At 46.4% G+C, this 18230-nt stretch overlaps 2 protein-coding genes across 4 annotated transcripts in view; one reads left to right on the top strand and one right to left on the bottom strand.

Moving 5' to 3' along the window:
* Positions 1 to 6273, bottom strand: part of LOC125716164 (basic proline-rich protein-like) — a 386857-nt gene extending 380584 nt beyond the window's left edge. Inside the window, exons 1-2 of the mRNA XM_048988332.1 lie at positions 6069 to 6273; positions 3717 to 5879 (exon numbers count right to left, since the gene is read on the bottom strand). Of these exons, the coding sequence (XP_048844289.1) occupies positions 4119 to 5351 (1233 nt within the window). The 5' untranslated portion in view covers positions 5352 to 5879; positions 6069 to 6273 and the 3' untranslated portion in view covers positions 3717 to 4118. The remainder of the gene's footprint in view (positions 1 to 3716; positions 5880 to 6068) is intronic.
* Positions 1 to 18230, top strand: part of LOC125716036 (astrotactin-2-like) — a 228358-nt gene that overhangs the window by 159255 nt on the left and 50873 nt on the right. For all 3 annotated transcript variants that reach the window (XM_048988276.1, XM_048988269.1, XM_048988284.1), the window contains 3 exons: positions 11406 to 11530; positions 11847 to 11951; positions 12217 to 12396. In XM_048988276.1, coding sequence (XP_048844233.1) covers positions 11406 to 11530; positions 11847 to 11951; positions 12217 to 12396 — 410 coding nt within the window. The remainder of the gene's footprint in view (positions 1 to 11405; positions 11531 to 11846; positions 11952 to 12216; positions 12397 to 18230) is intronic.

The raw sequence follows: 18230 nt of genomic DNA, 5'->3' as shown, positions 1-18230 counted from the left end.
ATGACCTGTGAGATATGTTGAGTGAACCTGGGCTGTTTCCTCAGCCGTTCCTTTAGTGCTGGATTGGCCATCTGTCGTGCTGGGAATTTTCGGAGTGGGCCGGCAAACTTTTTCATGGTGGACCCAAAAGTCCAGCCTTGCTTGAGTGTGGTATGACAAACCTGCTTATTAAGTACCCTCTGCTGAGGACTGTCTGCCCAGGTCCAGCATTGCCGGAAATGGAAAATGGTATTGCCGGTTCCTGCTTTAATAGCAGGCTAAAACACCAGATGCGCCTCTCATTCTATTAATACAGTCTGTCTTATATGTCTTCCGAGGCTTAACCAAAATGTCTCCTTATAGATTTTCAATTATCAAAGCAAAAGTGTGGCACAGCAGGGCAGTGTATCCATTCAAGCTGTATTTTGCTAGGCTGATGATATATTGAAGTATAATGAGATCTTAAGATGAGACCGGGAATTTTTATAAAGCTTCTTCTGATTGATCTGTTCTACCCTTTTGGGGGGAAAAGTGGCAAACATTAAGAGGGGGAGTAAATGAGATTCACTCCAGGGCCTTCGAAAGAAAAATGCACTGACGGTTTCCCTCATACTGGTGAGTCTGGGAAGAAAGCAGCCAGTGTAAGCACTGCAGGACTGTGCATCACGTAGGAGGTGGTGTGGTCTTTGGGCTGTTCTGCCTGCTCAGTTCCAGTTTCCATTCATTGTCCTGCTTTAATCCTCAGAGTATGTTGAAATCAATTCTCTGCTTACAGACCAACCCCCCCCCCCCCTTGCACCAATCCATCTTGTCCATGTCACCACCTCTGCTATAGGTCAGGGCTTCAGTGGTCTGGGCCTCAACAGTCACCATCAGCTACTTGTCATTATGGAATCAGAGGGCAGCACCATACTCAGGGAGTAATGATTTCACAGCTGTCAGTAGAGAAGCAGGGAGGATGCTAGTCCTTTGGAAGCAAACAGGCAGAAACACTAAGCATAGGGGCACAGATGCTGCGCGGACTGTGAAAGGGCTCATTTTGTAAATGCAATTGAAATAATGTGTTAGTGAAGTGAAGGTTATGGCAGTATTTTAATTAATTGTGATTGAGTTGTGTTGCCACTCACAAATTATAATTTTGTTTTACCTGACAAAAAAAAGACATTGATAATCTTCTGGTAATGTTTATGTATGCATTTATATACACACACACACACACACACACACACACTGATGAAGAATTGGTCATTTGTTCCTGTATTTATGGAAGAGTGAGAAAAAAATACAGTCCAAAATGTGTGTTTGTGTTTTTTTGTTTGTTTTGTAGATTTAAGATTTACACCTACGAGCAACTCTTTAGTTTTATTTTGTCGTCATATTCACCTCCAGACTGTATTCACCGTCACCCACCTCTCCCATCATATCGCACTCCACTCCCTGCCGGGTCAGAGAAGCAGAAATCAGAGTGTCCCTGCGGACGCTGCTGCAGCACTACACCTGGGCCAACAGCTCCCTCACCATGCCACGTGACATCACCAGCATACCAAAACGTGCCACGACGGGAGGCTCCCGGGCCTGGCCTGCCCTGTCCACTGGAGTTATCAAGACAGAGGCAGCACACGATCAGGGTTACATTAATGTGTAATTATTAGTAGGGACCCTATTCCATTATTAATCATTATTTTTACCATACGACCAATATTTTTGTATTTAGATGGATCCCCCCATATATTACATATATTACACTTAAGCGCAATCTCTCATCTCCTGGTGTTTCTCAATACCAAAAACAGGAAGGTCGTTCCTGTGGTCTTGGCAAGACCGGACTTACTAACTTGCCCCCCAGCAATGAACTTGGGGTGAGTGTGTAACAGGACTGGTCTTGTTTGGCAAGGATGCAACCAGTGAATCCTTCATATTTCATATTTCCTTCATATCCCTCATATTTTGAACAGGGCAAGAATGGCATCTGTGGATTTTTACTGTACTCTGTACTTCCATTCTTGAGTCCTGGAACTGGTCTTTGGCAATGGGAGACGATGTAAAACTGGGTACACGAGAACACAAGGACATTCAAACATCGTTTCACAACTGTTGCCAGTGGCCAGTTCTCTATAACTATCTGATCATTGGCAATGCATGGAGGTACCACACTGGCTCAGTGATGGAGATGCACATCCTTAGAAGACTGGTACACATGTTGTAAAACGGCATAATAATAACAATAATAATAATAATAATAATAATAATAACAACAACAACAACAACAATAATAATAATAATAATAATAATAATAATAATAATAATAATAATTGGCCTCCCATCCGGGGTTGTTCCCTGTCTTACGCCCATAGTGTCCGGACTCCCTATCACCCTGAATTAGACAAGCAGTTATAGAATGGATGGATGGATGGATGGGTGGGTGGATGGATGGATGGATGGATGGATGGAGGGATGGATGGGATGGATGAATGAAATGGATATTGTGGTGAACTATAAATTATTCAAATAAATAATTTGTCACTTGTATTAATCATAAGGCTCTATAAATAAATTTAACTGAAATTCATAATAGGTTTATGCAACAGTAAATTTTAATGTTCACACTATCTTTATAAGTCAAAATACAGCTAAAATATTGTCACGCTGGTTCATTTTTTAAGCAAATGAATGTTTTCACATAATTAAAATTTCAGTAATGTTTGGTCAACCCATATCCTTTTATTGCCATCTATACAGAAAGCGTCTGTGCAGTGTTATAAGAGCTGGACCAGCAGTGCTCTCTGTTGTTTAAATGGGATATTACACCACCAGGGTGTTATATTGTATGTGCAGCATACTGTATGTGTACGGAAATTAGGAACTACACTGACTTCCAACATCCTATGTTCTTACATGTTTATTTGCCAGTGATCTGTGTTAATACCTACTGAATATTAGTTATAGATCATTGATTATTTCAATCCTTGCTAGATAAATTAAGTTGTATTTCAAATTAAACATTGCAGGCTATGCACAGCAGGAAAGGGGGTGTGTTCCCTGTGTACAGCTTCATTAATCTGCTGGTAACTGTAATTATTTTCAGTCTAATGAGTTTTAGTTCAGGTAAATCTGTCTTGCTGCGTGATAAGCCCTTTGGCACAATACAGAAAGTTTGTCGCTAAGTTGTTAAAATTCACAGCCATTGTCCGTTGGTCCCAGGAGGGGGGGTCAGGTGTATGGATTTGCATGTTTTTTTTTTTCTTTGCCCACCGGATTTGTCCTGCTGTCCCATAGATTATATATACACATGAGTGCATTTTTAAGCCTGGTTTGGAATCAGTTCTGGCCCGAACTTCTGCTGTAAGAGTAGCATTCGGTGCACGCCATCCCAAACAACCCAGCATGTTTTTGTCTCCCTTTCCGGCATTTTTTTTTTGCTGTGTTGTTCAACCCCACCCTACCACCACCACCACAACCCGTCACCATAAAAAGAGGACACGCCCACAGTTTGGTACAGAAGCACTTTCACAACTTTCTTGTGTGTTTTTTTTGTCCCTCTGCCAGGCTGGTTTTCCCACAGATACATTTTTGCCTAAAGTCACAGTTGAATCATTTTGCAGTAAAGACAAGAAATTACTATTCAGCAATATGTATTTTCAGCCAATGCTATATATAATATATTAAAATGAACTATGCATGCAGAAATGATCTCAAAAGAGCAATTATTAAGAAATTGGGCTTTACAAAATATGCACTGTCACACTCGATCGCGGGCAGAGCGGCGATCGTGCGGGCGAGCAGGCAGAAACGGGCAAACACGCCGTAATCAGGGCAAACAAGGGGTTTATTCCGAAAGACGGGGCAGGGAACAGAAGACGCCAACTAACATCAATGACAGACAATGCTAACAGGTAAGACCAGGACTTAAAACCAGACAAGACTAATCAAAGTAAGCAGATACAGCAGGGTACAATCAAGGAAATACACGTGGGAAGGCAGGGGGGCGTGGCACACACGAGGAGCGGACAAGCCGGGCATGACAGAGCCCCCCCCCAAAGGCGCGCTGCACCGGGCGCGCCCAGGAGGAGGCGACGAACGGGACGAGGGGACCAGGACCTGAAAAACAAAACCCAAAACCAAGAACAAAAGACCGGGAACTAAACAGAGAGACAGAACAGGCACAAAGACAGGACCAGGGACAAAACCTGACAGAGGACGGGGAACACGGACCGACAGAGAAAGAGAGGGGACACAGAAGGAACCGGTGGGACACAAGGGCCAGGAGTGAACAGAGGGCACAGAGGAGGACGGGCAGCAAAGACAGGAGGAACACGAGGAGCAGAGACGGGCGGGACGAAGGGACGAGCAGAAGAAGGGACAGAGACAGGCGGGACAAAGGCAGGGGCATAGGGAGACAAGGAGGGGGAACAAAGGGGAGCCCGAGGGAGACCCAGCGGGCGACGGGCGGCAGCCGGAGGGGCCGCAGGCGGCCGGGAGGCCGGAGCCGGAGGGGACCTCGGAGGGGCCGAGGAGGCAGGGCGAGGGACCCGCGGAGGGGCCAGGGAGGGAGCAGGAGGGAGCACCGGGGAAGGGGACGAGGGAGCTGGAGGGGCCCACGGCGAAGGCCCGGAGGAGGGGGGAGCCGCAGCAGGCGGCGACGTCCGGGGGAGGGCCGGAGGTAGAGGCCCCGCAGGCAACCGAGGAGCCGCCGTCGGGGAGCCCGCAGGCGACCGACCAGGCTCTGGAGAGGGGAGCGAGGCGGGGCGACGAAGCCTCGGAGGGGGACCTGCAGGCGACAGCCGACCCGGAGGGCCAGGACCCGCAGGCGCCAGCCGAGCCAGAGCGCAGGCGAGGGAGGGCGAGCCAGGGGGCAGGGCGGGCGGGACCCCAGCCCTGCGTCTGTGTCCCCTTCCCCTGCGGGACACAGACAGGCCGACCCTAGTTCGGGGTCGAAGTCGCCGGGGCGAGGGACAAGGGGTTACAAGTTCTGTCCCCGAGGGGTCCCATTCCAGCTCCTCCACCTCCGAAGAGGGAGGAGCCAAGACGGAGTTGTCCGGGACCACCTCGGGGACTAGGACAGGGACTGGAGCTGCAGCAGTCGGAGGGGGCGCCTCTGGAGCTGCTGCAGTCGGAGGGGGCGCCTCTGGAGCTGCTGCAGTCGGAGGGGGCGCCTCTGGAGCTGCTGCAGTCGGAGGGGGCGCCTCTGGAGCTGCTGCAGTCGGAGGGGGCGCCTCTGGAGCTGCTGCAGTCGGAGGGGGCGCCTCTGGAGCTGCTGCAGGCTGCCGTGGCGCCGGGACAGGAACACGGTCAGGCTGCCGGGGCGCCGGGACAGGAACACGGTCAGGCTGCCGGGGCGCCGGGACAGGAACACGGTCAGGCTGCCGGGGCATCAGCCCGGAAACTGCAGGACGCTGCAGTGGGGACCTCGGCCCAGGTGCTGCAAGCCGCTGTCGTGGGAGCGCCCGCCCGGGAACTGCAGGACGCTGCAGTGGGAGCGCCGGCACGGGCGTTGCAAGTCGCCGTCGTGGGGGCGCCCGCCCGGGAACTGCAGGACGCTGCAGTGGGGGCGCCGGCCCAGGCGCTACAAGCCGCCGTCGCGGGGGCGCTCGCCCTGGAACTGCAGGACACTGCAGTGGGGGCGCCGGCCCAGGCGCTGCAAGCCGCCGTCGTGGGGGCGCTCGCCCTGGAACTACAGGTGACTGCAGTGGGGGCGCCTCGGAAGCGGCTGTAGCAGGCGGGGACAGGAGCGTCTCGGAAGCGGCTGCGGCGAGATCAGGAACTGGGGCGAGATCAGGAACTGGGGCGAGATCAGGAACTGGGGCGAGATCAGGAACTGGGGCGAGATCAGGAACTGGGGCTGCAGGCAATTGCTGTGGGGGCGCTCGCCCGGGAACTGCAGGGGACTGCAGCGGGGGCACCTCAGGAGCGGCTGCAGCGGGGCGGTCAGGGACAGGAGCGCGGTCAGGGACTGGAGCGCGGTCAGGGACTGGAGCGCGGTCAGGGACTGGAGCGCGGTCAGGGACTGGAGCGCGGTCAGGAACTGGAGCTGCAGGCAATTGCTGTGGGGGCGCTCGCCCGGGAACTGCAGGGGACTGCAGCGGGGGCACCTCAGGAGCGGCTGCAGCAGGGCGGTCAGGGACAGGAGCGCAGTCAGGGACAAGAGCTGCAGCAGGCGGCTGCAGTGGGGGCGCCTGCCCGGGAGCTGCAGGTTGCTGCAGTGGGGGCGCCGGCCCGGGAGCTGCAGGTTGCTGCAGTGGGGGCGCCGGCCCGGGAGCTGCAGGTGGCTGCAGTGGGGGCGCCTGGACAGGAACAGGAGCGCGGTCAGGAACAGGAGCTGGCTGCAGTGGGGGCGCCTGCCCGGGAGCTGCAGCAGGTGGCTGCAGTGGGGGCGCCTGCCCGGGAGCTGCAGCAGGCGGCTGCAGAGGGGGCGCCTCTGCAGGAACAGGAGCATGGTCAGGAACAGGAGCTGGCTGCAGTGGGGGCGCCTGCCCGGGAGCTGCAGCAGGCGGCTGCAGTGGGGGCGCCTGCCCGGGAGCTGCAGCAGGCGGCTGCAGAGGGGGCGCCTGCCCGGGAGCTGCAGCAGGCGGCTGCAGAGGGGGCGCCTCTGCAGGAACAGGAGCACGGTCAGGAACAGGAGCTGGCTGCAGTGGGGGCGCCTGCCCGGGAGCTGCAGCAGGCGGCTGCAGTGGGGGCGCCTGCCCGGGAGCTGCAGCAGGCGGCTGCAGTGGGGGCGCCTGCCCGGGAGCTGCAGCAGGCGGCTGCAGTGGGGGCGCCTGCCCGGGAGCTGCAGCAGGCGAAGGGGGCTGTGCAGGCAGCGAAGGCGGCTGCGCAGGCAGCGAAGGCGGCTGCGCAGGCGGCTGCACGGGAGCGGGGTCCGCCGGTAATGGCGGCTGCACGGGAGCGGGGTCCGCCGGCAATGGCGGCTGCACGGGAGCGGGGTCCGCCGGCAATGGCGGCTGCTGCTCGGGCTGAGCAGGGGCTGCAGGCACAGGAGGCGGCTGCTCGGGCTGAGCAGGGGCTGCAGGCACAGGAGGCGGCTGCTCGGGCTGAGCAGGGGCTGCAGGCACAGGAGGCGGCTGCTCGGGCTGAGCAGGGGCTGCAGGCACAGGAGGCGGCTGCTCGGGCTGAGCAGGGGCTGCAGGCACAGGAGGCGGCTGCTCGGGCTGAGCAGGGGCTGCAGGCACAGGAGGCGGCTGCTCGGGCTGAGCAGGGGCTGCAGGCGGCGGGACCGGCAGGTCCCGTGCGGGCAAGACGGACGTGGTCCCTTTAAGTGCCCGGGGCACACGCGGGATAGCGTCCCGCACCGCGCGGGCCCCCTTGTTGGCCAGCCGCTCCGGCCAGAAGTAGTACCGCTCGAGGGGCGGTAGCAGCTCAGCGGCGGCTGGGTGCTCTCCCCGGACTGGGGAAGCTGCCAGCGCAGGCAGCTTAGCTGCGGTGATGACGTCGAGGTCAGCCGGGGAGTCCTCCAATTCCCCGGTTAGGAGAGAAGCGGGGATGAGCGCGCACGCTCCCAAAACGATTGCAGGGGCGATCGCGTGCTTCTTCTTCTTCTTCTTCTTCCTCTTTGTCACGGTGTCCGCGGGAGGCTGCTCCACGTCCGACAGGACGGACGGCTGGGGAACAACCTCCGGGACGCACCGTGCGTCCAGCCCCAACCTCCGCGCTGTTAGGCGCTGAACCAGCTGGTTGAGGTGGGAGCGCACCTCTCCTAGACGATGCCCGTCCTCAGGTGAAGACATCGCCAACAGGAGGTCGCAGCTTCGGTTGGCTAAATCCAGCGCGACGGGATCCTCCCGAACGTCGGGCTGGTTCAGCCAGTAGTGTACCTCATGCAGCAGACCGAGACGTTGGCTCTCGGTCTGCTGCTGTGCCTTGTTGAGTTGGTCTGTCATTCTGTCACACTCGATCGCGGGCAGAGCGGCGATCGTGCGGGCGAGCAGGCAGAAACGGGCAAACACGCCGTAATCAGGGCAAACAAGGGGTTTATTCCGAAAGACGGGGCAGGGAACAGAAGACGCCAACTAACATCAATGACAGACAATGCTAACAGGTAAGACCAGGACTTAAAACCAGACAAGACTAATCAAAGTAAGCAGATACAGCAGGGTACAATCAAGGAAATACACGTGGGAAGGCAGGGGGGCGTGGCACACACGAGGAGCGGACAAGCCGGGCATGACAATGCACATTATTAAAATCATTTATCATTTTATTTGGTGACTGCAGACACAAGTAAAAAAAAATGAAATATACATTTATCCAGCACTTTCCAGAAGCTATTGCATCTACAGTATATCTATCATTTATACTCTTTTTCATAGTTAGGTGGCACGCTAATGCCCTGATTCTATCGTATCTGCTACTGGACTTTGTTTGTTGCATTGAGACTTCCTTTTATTTTCACACACAACATACCAATCAACCAAAGATTTATCAATATCTGTTTACAATATGAAAACATTTACTAATTTAGAATGCAATTAAATGTGTAAATCAGTAGAAGAAATTGTATAACACACTGACATCTGGTGGCAGAAGGAAGCATATGCTTTCTTCCTAAGTTGTTACTATGTAATGTTTAAAAATTTATTAGCTCATTTCCTTTTATTTCCTTATTTATTTCGTTATTCAAGTGACCCAAATAATGAACTGCCAAAATGGCAAGAAGTGGCAGCTGTTTCGATTAAAAAATGAAAGCACTTCACTTTAGAGGATGTAAAAGGCTGGAATATTCATGTTACATTTTGACAGTTTCGTATTATCCTCGCTGATTTTGCAGAGACAACATAATTGCATGTAAATGCTTGTTTCAAAAGCCTCTCCCAACTCACTTCAATCTTTTTCTTTGAAGAGCACTTTGTAATAATACCAGTTTCACACCTCTGCCTTTACAGTGAATGCATGAAGACCGATTTACTGTCCTTCTTTTCTAAGTAGGACATCTTAACAGGCCAGTGCACTGGAGATGGATAAAGCAGAGTTGCCAGGCTTCGGTTAGAGTGCTTGATTATTTCACTGAATGTATAGTGAACTCTTCTTATTTCTACTCTGCAGAGGACTTTACCCTCAGTGATTTGACATTGGCTTTTTTGCTGAGTAAAAACTCTTAGCAAATCCTAGCTTTAGTTATCAGTTGTGGCTGATGGGTACATTTGTTATATTAGGCAAATTCTTCTAATTCTTCTTCTTCTTCTTCTTCTTCTTATTCTTATTATTATTATTATTATTATTATTATTATTATTATTACTATTGTTGTTGTTGTCGTTATTGTTTTTTCTGATCTAGTGGTAGCTTTTTTTTTTGCTATTGTAAAATAGGTAGAGTGGGCAAGGGGCTGCGCCCTCAGCTTTATTAATTACTCTGCGCCTTATTTTAATTTTAATGAATTTTACATTAGTGGGTAATGCGACTTCATCACAGAGTTAATCTAATTTGGGTTAACATGGGTCCTGCTTAAAGAGTACATCTTGTGATTTATTTTAAATGATCTTATCTTTGGAGAAATTTCCCAAAAGATCGAGTAAAAGCTAGAGCAAAAGGAAAAGTGATTAAAAGAAAATCTAAGGAAGTGAAGCATCGATCCTGGTTGGTGATACTCAGGGCAAAGGAGATCTACAGTTAAACAACTCAGTGTAATGTTGCTTAATGTAATCAGGTTCTCTAAACTTTTGCATAAGTACATACATATTTGTTTCATGTTAACTATATATGAAATGCTTGATAAGGCCAAAGCAAAGGAATCATAGTAGAAGTGGTTTTCTCAATTAATAAATATATTGCTATAATCAAGAACTTAATGTTCTTTATCTGCAAAGTTGAGCTATAATTAAAGGATCACCCATGCTGCATTACCTGGCTGTTTAATAGTTTATTCACTGTAATAAACAAGTTATATTCAGTGAAATTAACAAGTTACTTAAAACAAACAGAACAGAGGAGGTGACAAGGACAAAGCCTTGATGAAAAATCCATAATCATTTATATCCAAAGCTCAGACCATTCAGAGTTGTGTCCCTGTGCTACATTTGTAAGTCAATACATTTTTTCTGTCTGCATTAGAATAACACCTTTGCAGTGCTGTCCTCCCCCCTTGATGCCCCCTTCCTTTCCAGTGTCTTAGCCATACCTTCCCTATATGGGTTTTCCATCCTCACAGATGGACAGAGAGAGAGAAGACTAATCTTGGTACTTCTTCATTTGTTACAAAGTTTTTTTTTCACGCCATTTTCTTTGTTAATCAATAATTGATCAGTGTCAATTTCGCTTTGGCCCAGACTAACCTGTTCAGTGCCCTCGGCACTCATCCCCCGAGGAAACAGACAACGCAACATTTACATAACTCTGGTTTTGGTCTAATACTTATGACATTTTTCCTTATATTTGTATCAGCGTATTTTCTCTCCTCCTGATAACCACTAAGTCTCACGGTGTTCTGCTCTTATTGTTTTATTGCACAATTGATAAACTGTTAAAATGGATATTTAATCAGTTAAGACAGTGAACCTTTGTATACCACAGGCATACGTTGCAGGAATATAAAAATGTTTGGATTAATGACTGTAAATTTTAAATGAACTATAACACAAGATAAAATCATCCTGGGATTAGTGACCTTGGAATAACAAGACTGCATGATAACCAGCAACACAATTTCTGTTTTCATAGAATCCACAAGTCTAGGTCTGTGACAGAGTAATTTTATACAGTAGTAGTAAAAGGGGAGTAGCAGTATGTTTAACAAGTACACTTTGAGACTATAATATATATAATATATTATATAATATATATACAATATATATACATATACACACACACACGCACACACATATATATATATATATTTATTTATTTTTGGCTATGTCCAAAGTAACCGGTTGAATTGGTTTGTTGCTCATCACCTACCAGGGAGAATTTCTGGGCATACGGACCTTTTTTTTTTTTATATACACAGGTTATAAATAACGCCCCATTGTCTCTTTGCTCTCATCCTTCATCATAATTGCTGAGGGTCTGAAATGAATGGGCTGAAGTGAGACAGTAGAAAAGCCCAAACTGACACTATAATTTATCTCCTTTCCGAGGTCCGCTCAGCCCGGAGGGTGAGAACAGTGCGTTCTGTTTTCTGGTTTCCTGGTCAAGCTCACAAAGCTTGAGGCACTCTTAAACTTTAATGAAGAAGCGTTCCATCTTTTGTTGCATTCAGCCCTGACTGAAACCAACACTTTTGGCAAAGGTCACTCCTCAAGGAACCATTCAGACATAACAGTTGACATTATGTCTAGGATTCTAAGATTTTCGTTTTTAGTTTTGGTGTTAGTCCAAACCAGCAGACCCAACTTCAGTACAATCCTGCATGGCGTTGAAGGTCATCCGTTTCAGTGCCTGCGTCTTGTCCTTGAAAAGTTATTGAGCTTATTGCTGACTAGCTTATTGGGCCTTTCAGGGATAACAACTTTATCAAGGACTTTCCCCAGCTGGCTGATGGCCTCATGGTTATTCCCCTACCTGTGGAGGAGCAATGTCGAGGCATGCTGTCTGAACCACAGGCCAACCTGCATCTGCTCACAGGTGGGTCTGCATCTGAGTGAGCTACTTACATACGAGTCTCTGTCTGCTTTCCGCCTGGCTGCCTCTAGCATACGTATTGTGATTTTATATATAATGTAGCATAGAAATCTGCAAGTCTGTTATCGGCAGCTCCCTCTTAAAAGTCAAAGGTTAACCGGAACCCTTCAGAAAAGTTCTGAACTTGATTTTATATTTTGCTAAACATCATGGTACGAATGGGTAAAACACTAACATATTGAACTATTTTAATTTAAACTAAGGGTGCCTGTTAATTGTGCCAATAAAAGAGTATAAAATATTTTTTCCCCTTTTACAGGAGATGCCAAATTCAATGAAGCCTTGGGCTATCCCATGGTGCAACAGTGGAGAGTACGGAGCAACTTATACAAAGTGAAGCTTAGTTCCATTACACTGTCTGCAGGTATAATGCAATAAAATTTCCCTCATTGCCACACTGTATGTCCTTACCCATGGAAAGGACTGTACTTACTTACAGCCAGGAACAAGAGCACTGTAATACTGTAACTTTTTCAGAGGGATTTAGGGAGGTTAGTTAAATTAGTTTATTCCATATGTCTTTGTCGTAAACGAGATTATTTGAATCGTTTTTATTATGACGAAGATCGTCTATCGTGCAGAGTGCATTACACTTAATTTTAAACTTTTTCTGACAATCCGTATGCCAGGTTTTTCCAAGGTCTTGAAGATGCTGAACTCTGAGAGCACAAGAGAGGAGTTGCTGTCCTTCATCGAGCAGTATGGCACTCATTACGTGTCTGAAGCACTCTATGGCTCCGAACTCACGTGCACCATTTACTTTCCCAGCAAGAAGGTCCAGCAGCAGCTCTGGCTGCAGTATCAAAAAGGTAATGCCAAAGTTGCAGTGTAGATAATACAACTTACTAAATATACTAAATGTACTATAATACACCCCAGAATTCAAACACCGTGGAAACTCACACCCTGACCTCCCCTTTTGAGGACGGTGACTCTTTCTGCAATACTCATTGGTTGTCCTAGTATCACTGCGAGCAAAACTTTGCAAATTTATACTGAACAACCAGAAATCCATCGGCAATAAGTGTCAGTGTACCTCGCAGGTTAAACAACTTAAATTGTTTGCAACTCTTAAAACGTGAACCATATGTTAACTGTAAAAGCCCGATAAAAGTTTGTCCATGGTGACTGCCAAAGTGCAAACCTGCCTCGCAGATCTGAGGAGTATTGCATATTCTTCCTACATCGGTAACGTTACTAAGACATGAAATGCATGTAGCTTTTCCAGTTCTTAATTAACCATGATGACAGTTGTTTCGTCTTGCTTTACTGACTTAGGATGGGCACGTTTCATGCCAACCTGTTGTGCTTCTAAATTGCGAGCCAAGTATGACAGGAACTAGATAAAGGCTTATACATTCGTAAATGAATTAATAGAATGAAATGCTATACATTTCCCAGCATATCCAGATGTATGTGTGCCCTGTAGTGGACTGTCATCATGCCCAGTGTGTGCCACTGCATTGTGTATCATGCTGATACAGTTAGAAGTTTGGTGATGGCTGTATGTATCAGTCAGGCTGTTCAATTATGGCAAAAATCATAATCACAATTAATCTGGTGGATATATGGACTTATATCATGTATTTTTTGAAATTGTCTTTTTACCAGTGGATTTTCTTGATCTCTAAATATAATTTAACTGAGAAACAAATAAAAAGGTCCTAGAATGGAGGCGCGCTGGATTTATAACACAAGACAGGACAGTGGCACCACTGAGAAACAAAATGTGGCACGATAATCATTATTTTGTTTTGGTAATTGTTGGAAGCCAAAATCGTAACTGAAATTAAAATCTGATTAATTGCCCAGCCTTATATATTGGTATTATTTTGAATATTTGTTTTTTTATCAAAAGCATATTTATGTGAAATACATACATTTCCATAATGAAATCTTCCCCATCTCTCTTAGTGGTGTAAACAAAAACTGTTATTTCATTCTCTGTTCCTTCCCTTTTTGGTAATCCAGCTAATGAGGGCTCCTGTACCTCTCTGATGTTTCCTCCAAGTATTGCCTTTAACTGTATTTTCCCTGTAATTCTGAATTATCAACTTGGGTCACATCAAAAATATGTTTACTGAAATGGACCATGAATGACGGACACATATATCTAACGGCAATGAGATACTGTGAGAGTGTGACGGCTTTTCTTTAACTGTCACGCCTTCAGTCATTATGTATTTTCTCATGCTAGAGATGATGGCAGACTACAGTACATGTACAGTAAGTCAGCAGTGAGTCCGTCAGTCAGACAGATAGAGAGGCAGACTGACAGAGGCTTTCCCTTTACTTTTTGCATATAGCCAGCTGTCAAAACTGCAGAGTCCAGACATGGTTTCTTGCCGCATCAGACCTCATGAATACCCTTGAAATGCCCGGCGTTCCTCACAAAAAAAAAAAAGATTCACACATGGAAACCAACCAAGAATGAATTCCCCTTTTCCACTATTGCTCCCAAACTCTTCTGCATGTTTAGGGCAGCCGACGTGTTGCTGTCTCCCCTCAGGCAGGGGGGTGTGGGCCTGCCATCAGTGATGAGGTAGAGCCCCTGGCGTCGTTTCCAGATCCTTAGTACAATCTGTGTATATATGAAGTACTTCAGTTAACCTACTTATACTGTAACTAATTAAACCAGTATGTTTCTGTTTATTTGTTACTCTGATACTTGCCAGTTAAACAGCCATATTTCTTAGTTAATGTGTTATAAGGGAATAGTGAAGCCATTTCACCCCAACGACTGTGTGAGGGGTCATTGTGTGAGAGGAATATTTGTGCGGAAATTGTGACAAACCGCAATATTTCTGCAGCCTAATAAGCTCCAAACTTAATAGCCAAGGCAAACTACTTACTGCATTGGTTTTAATAGAGTGTAATCCTTACTTAAGTACTTATAAATAAAAGTGAACCAGTTATCACTCTTGTTGCAGTCGTTTGGAGCTCTGGGGATAGGATTTTTTTAAATTTCATTTGTGGATTACGTGCTTGACATTGACTAATGAATTAACACCTGCATGATGTCCCCAATATTTTCTAGGCTTCAGAAGCAGGCTCCCCTATCTGTATGCTAGGTAGCAAGCTTCTGAAATATAAAACACTGTACAGCGGTACAGAAAGAGCTGATTTTTACTCGTTATTTTGCCAGCACAGAGACATGGAGATCCTGCTTACCGACTTCGCACCTTCTTTCTTGCTATTTACATGTTTCGATTTCCTCTCTGCTAAATTAGGAATGTTGTATGTAGGTAACTCATATGTTATACCGCCTGCCCATCTGCCCATTGCTGCTATAGAACCCAGATTGTCTTTCAAGTGTTTTCTTAACAAATGGAACTGAGCAGACAATCAGAGTACTACTACCACTAATACTTCATAACAGAAGGTGATACCACAGATTTGGAGTAAAGCTTGTCAGCGAAATACAAGAGTGGAAGGAGAAAATGCACCCGAAGGCATTTTAATCACCTTATTTGTTTTCATGCATAAAACTTAAGTACTAATGTACTCTCTTTTCTGTATGTGATTATGTGAATCCAAGAGCTGTCAGGTGAAACAATTATTAACTTCTGCCTATTTGTTCAACACCACTGAGTTTTAGTCCTAATTAGAGTGAGTCTATGTCTTTAACCACACACACACAGATCAAAGGCAATTTTTCCAGCGATCACATCATCATTATCCATCCATCCATTTTCCAAACCGCTTATCCTACTGGGTTGCGGGGGGTCCGGAGCCGATCCCGGAAGCAATGGGCACGAGGCAGGGAACAATCCAGGATGGGGGGCCAGCCCATCGCAGGGCACATTCACACACCAGTCACTCACACATGCACACCTACGGGCAATTTAACAACTCCAATTAGCCTCAGCATGTTTTTGGACTTTGGGGGAAACCAGAGTACCCGTAGGAAACCCCACGACGACATGGGGAGAACATGCAAACTCCGCACACATGTGACTCAGGCGGAGACTCGAACCCTGATCCCACAGGTGTGAGGCAACAGTTCTAACCACTGCACCACCATGCCGCCCCCCACATCATCATTATCTGTCAGCTAAAGTTTGGGTGCTAACAGGGACATCTTGAGGAAAAGATTGGAAATACAGTTTCTAAACCTCAGTTATGTGGTTAAGCAATGTTTTTTTTTACCATTTTTTTTTACCTGACTCTTTATAAACAAGAAACAATAAAAAAAAAATGGAAAGCAGGAAGGGAGACATAAGCAAAGCATACTTAACATGATGGCTGGTTTGTTTTCAATGAATAGTAGTTTGGGAAATATTTTTGGTGCATTTGAGGTCAGCACCACTGACAAAGAATTCTCTAGTTGTAAAAACACATTGATCAGTGCTGCCATGAGACGATTAAACCATTATATTTATGATGTGTGTTTTATGGATGATTGTAATTTCTGCTGATAACTATTAAGAGATCTCTTAGGCTAATTATTTTTATTCTCAAAATGGAATTTTTTCCTTGTGTCAATGTCTCTTGCTGGTTTATGGTATTTTCGGTCTATGGTTTGATTTTGGTTTACCGTATGTTCTTCCTAGCCCACAAAATCCTTGTTTTAACCCTTGTTTTGTGCTTCCTAAAACCATGTGAATACTTATGTCTGTCAACGTGTTATCCTAAAATACTGCACCTTACTCTTTTCTCACTACCAGGTGAGCTAAGCCAGTGTTAATAAGAGATACTGAATAACTTGCCAGATGTGGGTGTGATGAGTTATGAGATATTCTCTGCACATGATTTTTTTTGTATATCTTACAAGAACTATTATGTGCTTCGGACAAATTCTCTGACTGGGTATTTCCGCTGTTTCTGGTCCATATAATATGGCAGCTGTCATACTGTAGAAGGTTCCTGTTTAGATGTTAATTTAATTCTCATTCATAGCCACTAATTAGTGGAGAAAAGTCTGGTGTGCATAGAAAATGGAATGTTGAATTTGTCAGTAACTACCGTTATATTGCCAATTGCTTTAACACGAGCAGCTAGAGGCATCCCAGTTGTTGTTGTTGTTGCTGCTGTTATTGTTGTTGTCGATCATCTCATTTCCAAACAGTATGAGAGAGGAAGGTGTGAGGAAGAGGAGAGCTCAGAAATCAGATGCTAATGACTAAGTAGTAACCCCTAACCTTCATTGCTTTCCTTCATTTTTCTGCTGATGGAAAAAAATTAAGAGACCACTCTATATTTTTAAACAAATCTGCATTTTTAAATCGTGGTTCAATTGCGGCTCTGCTGACAGAAGGTTACGCTGAGCAGCAGGTTGCTTCAAGGTTCAAAATTTCTAAGACAGCAGTACACAAGAATAAGGTGAAGCAGGAGACACTGGGAACCAGCTAGATAAAGGCAGGAAGCAACATCTGCCTTTAGATGACTGTTAACTTATCCGACAGTTTCTCATGAATCGGAGGATGACATCAATTGACCTTCAAAAGGAATGGGAAACATTAAGTGCAGGTGTGAGGTGCACTGCTAGGATAGCTTCTAGAAGGCTCCTAGAAACAGGGCTGAAGTCCCATAGAGCAACAAAGCCCTTCATTAATGAGAAACAGAGAAGAACCAGGCTGCAGTTTGCAAAAAAAAAGTATAGTATTCACAGATGCACACCCATAAATTGAGAAACGAGTGAAACAAAAAATTGTTCTGTGGTCTCAGTTTTTTCCACTGCTGTATGTATGAATGCATGTATATGTGTGTGTGTGTGTGTGTGTGTGAGAGAGAGAGTATGTGTGTGTATACACAATTCTCAATTTGACTTTTTACAAATGATGGCAAACACATAGAGGATATTTCCTGGTTTTGAATCTTCCAGCTTAAAGCCTCCTCTACGCATCTCTAACGAGGTCATTCGCCATTGTGTTTCTCCATGCTTCCATCCATGTATGTCTCACTTTTTTTTTGTATTAAAAATTGTAATCACTTTTCTAGAGGTGTTACGATTAAGCAAACTCAAAAAAGCATTAATTAAAATTGTTCATTATTATACATAATGCGGTACATGTTACCATATAACATTATTTATGAATGTATTGTGTGTTGTGAGTAGGACTGAACGATACTGGAAAATTTCACATTGCAATATTTGACATTTTTGTGTTTTTTTTGTTGAAAAAAAGGAAATTATCCAAATAGAACTTATCTACCAACAAAGTATGTCAAAAAAAGTTGGTGGTATTGCCGTTAGTTGTGCCAAGAGACACAGAGCAGTTCTGACAAATGACTTAATTGCTTCTGCTCAATACCCTCTAAGTGGAATACAAAATACGAGTATTTTCACGCAGAAAGACGAAAGTCTTTTTGTGAGCAGTTCCTGTCCGCGTTGAGGGGGGGACATTAGCGCGGTGGGTGGTGCTGCTGCTAGGTAGCTTCTTTGTGTGTAGTTTGCATGTTCACCCCGTGAGTTCGGGGATTTTTCGATGGATTCTCTGGTTTCCTTCCACAGTTCAGAAACATGAAACTTACATTCATTGGAGTGTCTAAACTGGCCGTATGTGTGACTGAGTGTGCAATGGCTCATTGGTCCCTGCCTGGCGCCCAGTGCCATTATATTATACCGCTTATCCTACTGGGTCGCGGGGGGTCCGGAGTTTATCCCGGAAGGCAGGGAACAACCCAGGACGGGGGGCCAGCC

The sequence above is a fragment of the Brienomyrus brachyistius genome, chromosome 2, assembly GCF_023856365.1.
Source record: "Brienomyrus brachyistius isolate T26 chromosome 2, BBRACH_0.4, whole genome shotgun sequence".
Classification (NCBI taxonomy): domain Eukaryota; kingdom Metazoa; phylum Chordata; class Actinopteri; order Osteoglossiformes; family Mormyridae; genus Brienomyrus; species Brienomyrus brachyistius.
The sequence above is the reverse complement of the archived record's forward strand: the minus strand, read 5'-3'. Positions and strand labels throughout refer to the sequence as shown.